Here is an 8,025-nt window from a genome sequence, read left to right on the forward strand (position 1 = left end):
GCCCCAAAACCACAGAATAAGACCTGTCTGAGGGTGCGTTACCGTGCCCCAAAAACCACAGAATAAGACCTGTCTGAGGGTGCGTTACCGTGCCCCAAAAACCACAGAATAAGACCTGTCTGAGGGTGCGTTACCGTGCCACAAAAGTGCAGTGAGCAGGTTTTTTGAAAAGTCGCTAACCCTGCCCCCAGAGCCCTGCTCTCTGTGTTAGATTATGGTTAATTATACAAAAACATACATACATGTCACGTGAGAAATTATTTTACCTAAAAATAGCAGTTAAATCCTCCTGACATGTGCATACTTTCACCAAAATTGCAGTTGTTTCACCTGAATCAGTAATTTACTTGAATTTGTGTAACTTGAACACAAATCTAAAGCTCCAGGATAATATAAAAAGCTATGCATGTGGGCCTTTAATTGTCAGCCGGTCTGTAGCTCCGTCATGTTCTAACCCGTCTGTGGCTCTTTGGCTGGCCCGGCAGAACCACCTGGCGGTTCTGGGTCTGTTGGTGTTCGAGGTGACGGTGCACAGACACCAGCTGTACTACCGGCGCCGGAACGGGCTGAAGACCCCGCTGATCAGCACCATCTTCCACAGCACCACCCGCCAGCACCTGGACCTGGGCCTGCTGCCCTGCATCAAGTACTTCTGCAACTACTTCTTCTACAAGTTCGGCCTGGAGGTGAGATTCTCCAAACCTCACATCCTCTTCTCCTCCACTCGCCTCCCCCCCCTGTACTTCCAGGGAGGAGCAGAATTGGGATTTGTCCTCACAGTTTAGCTCTGTGTACAAGTGCCGTGTCATCAGCGTAGTAACACACGTGGCATTATAACCGGCTGGACACAGACAGTCCAAATTAAATCCTGTCTTTCAGGTTTGAGACGTTGGTGCGATATTTCTATTATTTTCTGGCACAGGCAGTGTTGTCACCTGACGCAGAGAAGGCTTCTGGTTGGCTGGAGTGGGGGTCTCTCTTGGGGTTTTGGAACACACGCGTTTGGGACCTGATATTCATATTCATTACTAATACAGGCTGGAGTCTGCATTATTAAAATTGGCATTCTTCCATGTATGCATTTCTTCGCCACTATGATTCAGCTTCCCCCACCAGATAGTTATTGGACCAAAGTTCATACTCTAATGTCAAGTTTTAGTTGGAAAAGCAAACATCCCAGAATGAAACTAGAAACCATACAACACAAAGAAAATTTGTTGAATAATTTGTTTACAGCGTGCTCATTGGCTGACTCTCTCAGGTGTGTTATTTGCGTGCCGGTGTCATTGGATGACTCTCTCAGGTGTGTTGTTGGCACAGGCTGCTCATTGGCTGACTCTCTCAGGTGTGTTGTTGCTGCGACGCTCTCATTGGCTCCCGCAGATGTGCTTGGTGGTGGCGGTGAATGTGATTGGCCAGCGGATGGACGTGTACGCCCTGCTGCACTCCTGCGCCCTGATCGCCGTCATCTCCCGTCGCCGCAGGAAGTCCATCGGTGAGGTGTGGCCCAAATACTGCATCTTCACCGCCAGCCTGATGGTGTTCCAGTACCTTCTCTGCATCGGAGTCCCACCTGCTCTGTGCCACGGTAAGAGCCAGCTCAGTGCTACAGTAAGAGCAGCTCTGTGCTACAGTAAGAGCCAGCTCAGTGCCACAGTAAGAGCAGCTCAGTGCCACAGTAAGAGCAGCTCTGTGCCACAGTAAGAGCCAGCTCTGTGCTACAGTAAGAGCCAGCTCAGTGTCACAGTAAGAGCAGCTCTGTGCCACAGTAAGAGCAGCTCAGTGCCACAGTAAGAGCAGCTCAGTGCCACAGTAAGAGCAGCTCTGTGCCACGGTAAGAGCCAGCTCTGTGCTACAGTAAGAGCCAGCTCAGTGTCATGGTAAGAGCAGCTCAGTGTCATAGTAAGAGCAGCTCAGTGTCACAGTAAGAGCCAGCTCAGTGCCACAGTAAGAGCAGCTCAGTGCTACAGTAAGAGCAGCTCAGTGCTACAGTAAGAGCCAGCTCAGTGCTACAGTAAGAGCAGCTCAGTGCTACAGTAAGAGCCAGCTCAGTGTCACAGTAAGAGCCAGCTCAGTGTCACAGTAAGAGCCAGCTCAGTGCCACAGTAAGAGCCAGCTCAGTGCCACAGTAAGAGCCAGCTCAGTGTCACAGTAAGAGCCAGCTCAGTGTCACAGTAAGAGCCAGCTCAGTGCCACGGTAAGAGCCAGCTCAGTGTCTCAGTAAGAGCAGCTCAGTGCTACAGTAAGAGCCAGCTCAGTGCCACAGTAAGAGCCAGCTCAGTGCCACGGTAAGAGCCAGCTCAGTGCCACGGTAAGAGCAGCTCAGTGCCACAGTAAGAGCAGCTCAGTGCTACAGTAAGAGCCAGCTCAGTGTCACAGTAAGAGCAGCTCAGTGCCACAGTAAGAGCAGCTCAGTGCCACAGTAAGAGCCAGCTCAGTGTCACAGTAAGAGCCAGCTCAGTGCCACAGTAAGAGCAGCTCAGTGCCACAGTAAGAGCCAGCTCAGTGTCACAGTAAGAGCCAGCTCAGTGTCACAGTAAGAGCCAGCTCAGTGCCACAGTAAGAGCAGCTCAGTGCCACAGTAAGAGCAGCTCAGTGCCACAGTAAGAGCAGCTCAGTGTCACAGTAAGAGCCAGCTCAGTGCCACAGTAAGAGCAGCTCAGTGTCATGGTAAGAGCCAGCTCAGTGCCACAGTAAGAGCCAGCTCAGTGCCATGGTAAGAGCCAGCTATTTTGTTAGCTAGTTGTGAACATGCTCTCTTTCTCCCTCTCTCTTCCTGTAGACTATCCGTGGAGAGCGTCCAGCCAGCCCCTCACCTCTAACCTCATTAAGTGGCTCTACCTGCCTGACTTTGCCATGAGGCCCAACCCCATCTTCATCATCTGTGAGTCTGCAGTCCGCACATGCTCAGTGGAGTCTGCAGTCCGCACATGCTCAGTGGAGTCTGCAGTCCGCACATGCTCAGTAGAGTCTGCAGTCCGCACATGCTCCGTAGAGTCTGGAGCCTGCACATGCTCCGTAGAGTCTGCAGTCTGCACATGCTCAGTAGAGTCTGGAGTCTGCAATCAATGTTAATAGAACAGAGTTTACCCTCTAGTGGTTAGTCTAGACAATCTGTGCTACTGGCCAGCACTAAACCCCTCCTCCCCACTCAGGGGCTAGCTGTAAACCCCGCCCCCCCAACAGTAAACCCAGCCTCCCCGGGGGTGGCCTGTAGCGTAGTGGTTAAGCTAAATGACTGGGACCCGCAAGGTCGGTGGTTCGATCCCCGGTGTAGCTACAATAAGATCCGCACAGCCGTTGGGCCCTTGAGCAAGGCCCTTAACCCTGCATTGCTCCAGGGGAGGACTGTCTCCTGCTTCGTCAAATCAACTGTACGTCGCTCTGGATAAGAGCGTCTGCCAAATGCCAGTCATGTAATGTAGTGTCCTGTCCCCCCTCTGGCAGACGACCACTTCCTGCTGCTGTGCTGCTCTCTGCAGTGGCAGGTGTTCCAGGACGAGAACCGTGCGGCCGTGCGCGTGCTCGCCGGCGACAACGTGGAGATCAGCCGGACCCTGGACTGCGGCAGCCTCAGCCAGTTCATCCCCGTCAACAACTTCCTGCACTGCAGGTCAGGGGTCAGCCCTGTCTGACCAATCACACGCTCTCCTGCGTCTGCAACAGCCCTGTCTGACCAATCACACGCGCTCCTGCTTCTGCAACAGCCCTGTCTGACCAATCACACGCTCTCCTGCTTCTGCAACAGCCCTGTCTGACCAATCACACGCTCTCCTGCTTCTGCAACAGCCCGACACACTGGAGTCCATCCCATGCACTGATGAATAATCAATGAACCTGATTTTTTTTAGCTGCCAAGCAATAAATGACATCTAGTTATAAATACATTATTTACTTTAGTTTTAAATGATTTACTAGTGATCCGTTATTTAGTAGTACATTATTTACTTTAAATACATTATTCAGTTTTCAATACCATATTTACTTTCAAGTGCCTTATTTGAGTTGCTTTTGATGCACAGCTATTATCCCTTTGCTAGGCTGTTGGCCTCTAATATTATTCATGGCTGTAGTGTTTATGGGGGCGGGGCCTTTGTCAGATGTAATGCATATCCTCTCAGGTTTTACCTGAACGAGGTGAACAGGTGTGATGTGTCTGTCAGGTCTTACCTGGACATGGTGAAGGTGTTTGTGTTCATTAGGTCTTACCTGGACATGCTGAAGGTGTTTGTGTTCCTCGTTAGGTCTTACCTGGACATGCTGAAGGTGTTTGTGTTCCTCGTTAGGTCTTACCTGGACGTTTGTGTTCCTCGTCAGGTCTTACCTGGACATGCTGAAGGTGTTTGTGTTCCTCGTTAGGTCTTACCTGGACATGCTGAAGGTGTTTGTGTTGGTTAGGTCTTACCTGGACCTGCTGAAGGTGTTCGTGTTCCTCGTTAGGTCTTACCTGGACGTTTGTGTTCCTCGTCAGGTCTTACCTGGACATGCTGAAGGTGTTTGTGTTCGTTAGGTCTTACCTGGACCTGCTGAAGGTGTTTGTGTTCCTGGTTAGGTCTTACCTGGACGTTTGTGTTCCTCGTCAGGTCTTACCTGGACATGGTGAAGGTGTTTGTGTTCAGCTACCTGTTCTGGCTGGTGCTGTGTCTGATCTTCATCACGGGGACCACGCGCATCAACGTCTTCTGCATGGGCTACCTGGTGGCCTGCTTCTACTTCATGCTGTCGGGCGGGAACCTGCTGATGCAGCCCGTGTGCTACGTCCTGCGCCTCTGGGACTGGCTGATCGCCTACACCTGCGTCGTCATCGCCCTGAAGAACCTGCTGTCTGTGAGCAATGCAACTCAATTCAGTTCAATTCAATTCGATGGTGCTTTATTGGCAAGACAAAAACATTTTACGTTTTAGTATTGCCAAAGCTTTTTTTTTTATTTTTTTACAAACAACAAAAACAATAAAAACAACCTGTAACATTGCTGTCAACCGTTTTAACATGTTTGAGCATCCGCCCAGCTGTGCGACCTCTCTATGCCAACACCTAGACCCTCTCTCTACCAACACCCAGACCCTCTCTCTACCAACACCCAGACCCTCTCTCTACCAACACCCAGACCCTCTCTCTACCAACACCCAGACCCTCTCTCTACCAACACCCAGACCCTCTCTCTACCAACACCCAGACCAGTTCTATTCTGGGTGGGCTGTGCAGGTGGATGATAAGCTGGACTGTACACATGCAGTGAACCTGCTCCTGAACCACAGAAAGCTGTTGACCTTTGTAATAAATCCGTTCAAATGGATCTGGACTGTGAAAGATATGATTTCATGAATGTGTTTGTGTGTGGTACACTCATGTACTTGTGTGTCTGTGTGTGTGTGTGTTCACAGCTGGGATCCTGTGCGTATCTTGACAGCCTGTTGAAGAACGGCTGCTGGTTGATACAGACTTTCAGCATGTTTTGCACTATCAAAGGATATGATCTCCGTAAGTGATATTTCTGCTCATCTCCTGGAATCCCCTCTGAGATTAGCCGCAGGCTCACCGTACCTTCTCCTGGGATCCCCTGTGACCCATGAGATTAGGCACAGAGTCACCATTCCTGCCAGCTCTGTAGTGTAGGGAGGGAGGAGGAAGGTTCACAGAGAGGTGTAGCGTCACTGGGGGTCTATGCTGCGTTCAGTGCTTGTGTCGGAAGGTTGGAACTCAGGTGAAAGGCTGACGTAGTTTCCGGCACTCGGCCACGGTCAGGCATGTTCAGGATAATGGATGTCACGTTCAGCTTTGAGGGTTTGTTCAGCAGTGCGGTGGTGGCGTGATCTCGCAAACTCAGAGCAGTCCAGAGGCGCCCGAGATTCTGACTCCACATTCACACGTCAACATTTAGAATGATGAACGTTTGTAGGATATATATATATACATATATATATAGGATATAGTTTATAGTTTGATAGGATAGTTCCTACTCGGACGTCGGGGCCTTTTCGGGCGGTCATGAACGCGCCCTCGATCCCACGTCTGCTCCACAGCGCCCCCCAATGACAAGTGTGAGCTGCCCATGGGCGAGGCGGGGATCGTCTGGGACGCCATCTGCTTCACCTTCCTCCTGGCGCAGCGCAGAGTCTTCCTCAGCTACTACTTCCTCTACGTGGTGTCGGACCTCAAAGCCGCCAAGATCCTAGCCTCCAGGTGAGCGAGACAGCCAATGAGAACCCTTCTTTTATCACACACACAAAAAATTTTTCCTCCCCATGCTGAAATGGCCTTTTAGTGAGGTAGTGTGATGTGACTGCCCCCTGGTGGAGAGATGGTGTGACAGTGTGGCTCCCTCTCTCTCCCGCCCCGTCCCCTTCTCCCTCTCTCAGAGGTGCGGAGCTGTTTGAAGCCAAACTGAAGAAGAGTGTGTCAGCCCGGCTGGAGATGGAGAAGAAGTCCGTGGAGACCCTGAAGAAGCAGTAAGTCACGCGTGTTGTAGCCGTGTTTCTTTACGTGTTTGGAGGCCCTGAAGAAGCAGTAAGACACGCGTGTTGTAGCCGTGTGCTCGCCTCAAAAGCCTGTTCTCAGTCATGCTACAATTTGGGGTTTTGCTCAGGTTCATCTTAATGAGATTTCCTGTGGTTATGGCCGTGTTACTGTCCATCGCAGTCCCCAGTTACCGTAACTCGGGACTTTTGGGACGTAACGAATCCTCAACGAGGCCCCAATGTGTTCTGGCTCCACCGTAAAGCCAAGTTTGAGCCAGAAAAAAGTGCTTTATTCACAGAAGCTATACGGACAGCCAACAGTCCAACAGGCTGGTGCAAAACAGAAAGCAGAACCCCATGAAATATAGGCAGCTTCCCCTGGGAATGTCTGCCTCCGACAGGCCTGTACAACAGCAGCTACAGCGTATAAAACATACCTGAACTATAAAACTGGGCGTGCGTTTCAGAAAGCTCAGTCTGGGCTGGGGCTCATATCTGACAGTGTCTGCTCTGTTCCAGGATGGAGAAAATTAAGTCCAAAGAGAAGAATCTTCCGGGAAAAGGAGGCCAGGCCACGCTGAAAGATGCAGAGCTGAAAGGTACCTTCCCGCCCCCGGAGAGGGGAGATGCACGCTGGGAGTCGCCGGGAGGAACCGCTGCCTTGTGCTGGGAGCTCTGGGGCGTCCGCACACGAGTGGGCGGAGCCTGACCATGCGGGTGCGGTCCCGCCCCACACTGGCCTGGGAAGGGCTTTGTCCAATTATGACAAAGGCTCTAGTGCGGGGTTGTCAAAACCCACGTCCTGGAGGGCTGCAGTATCTGTGTTTCAATCCAATCAGCAGGCAGATTATGTACTGAAAGTAAAGTGTGGGAACTCTTTAGCCAGTTAGTGATTTCAATTATTAACAGAAGCGTGAAACAAACTGAAAACTGACAGCCCTGACTAGCGTATGAAACAGCACCCACTGCTGGGTAATAGTATTGAGTATTGGCTTGCTTGCTGGCTTCATAATAACTAGTAAACAATTACCACAATTTTCACACTCCTACTTAATTTCCTGTTTGGCACCAGTAGGTAGCGCCATCATGGATGTTTATCCCTGAGCAACACGTTTGCATAGACCAGCGATCATCAGATCATCGTCCTCCAACAACTGGCTTTCCACCCTCCCTTTACCGGGGAGACAGGTGTGAAGAATCTGGCTAATCATTAGCACCAGTTGTCCAGTTAAGTACCCAGGAAAAAAGAAAACCAGGGCTGGGTTTGGATCCGAGGGCCAGATTTGATGATCCCTGGTGTAGACCAATCGACACAAAGCCCTCTACTTCATTCATGACAAAAAGCGTAAGCCCTTCTTAACAGTGCTGTTGGAAGGCATATGTTCACCTGCGTTGTACCTGGTTAAAGTTGAGATATGTGATTGCCATGTGTTGAGGTGTGTGATTATGTGTAATTGCCGTGTTTTGAGTGGCGTGATTCTGTGAAATCGCCGTTTTTGAGTTGTGTGATTGGCGTGTTCTGAGGCGTGTGCTTGCGTGTTCTGAGGTGTGTGTGCTTGGTGTGTG

General features: G+C 50.7%; 1 protein-coding gene across 1 annotated transcript in view; it reads left to right on the forward strand.

Moving 5' to 3' along the window:
• Positions 1-8,025, forward strand: part of si:dkey-11f4.7 (piezo-type mechanosensitive ion channel component 2) — a 59,744-nt gene that overhangs the window by 29,074 nt on the left and 22,645 nt on the right. The window contains exons 24-32 of the mRNA XM_061259165.1: positions 486-686; positions 1,384-1,588; positions 2,783-2,884; positions 3,448-3,613; positions 4,584-4,827; positions 5,386-5,482; positions 6,025-6,184; positions 6,361-6,450; positions 6,979-7,058. Of these exons, the coding sequence (XP_061115149.1) occupies positions 486-686; positions 1,384-1,588; positions 2,783-2,884; positions 3,448-3,613; positions 4,584-4,827; positions 5,386-5,482; positions 6,025-6,184; positions 6,361-6,450; positions 6,979-7,058 (1,345 nt within the window). The remainder of the gene's footprint in view (positions 1-485; positions 687-1,383; positions 1,589-2,782; positions 2,885-3,447; positions 3,614-4,583; positions 4,828-5,385; positions 5,483-6,024; positions 6,185-6,360; positions 6,451-6,978; positions 7,059-8,025) is intronic.

This window comes from Conger conger, chromosome 10, assembly GCF_963514075.1.
Source record: "Conger conger chromosome 10, fConCon1.1, whole genome shotgun sequence".
Taxonomy (NCBI): Eukaryota; Metazoa; Chordata; class Actinopteri; order Anguilliformes; family Congridae; genus Conger; species Conger conger.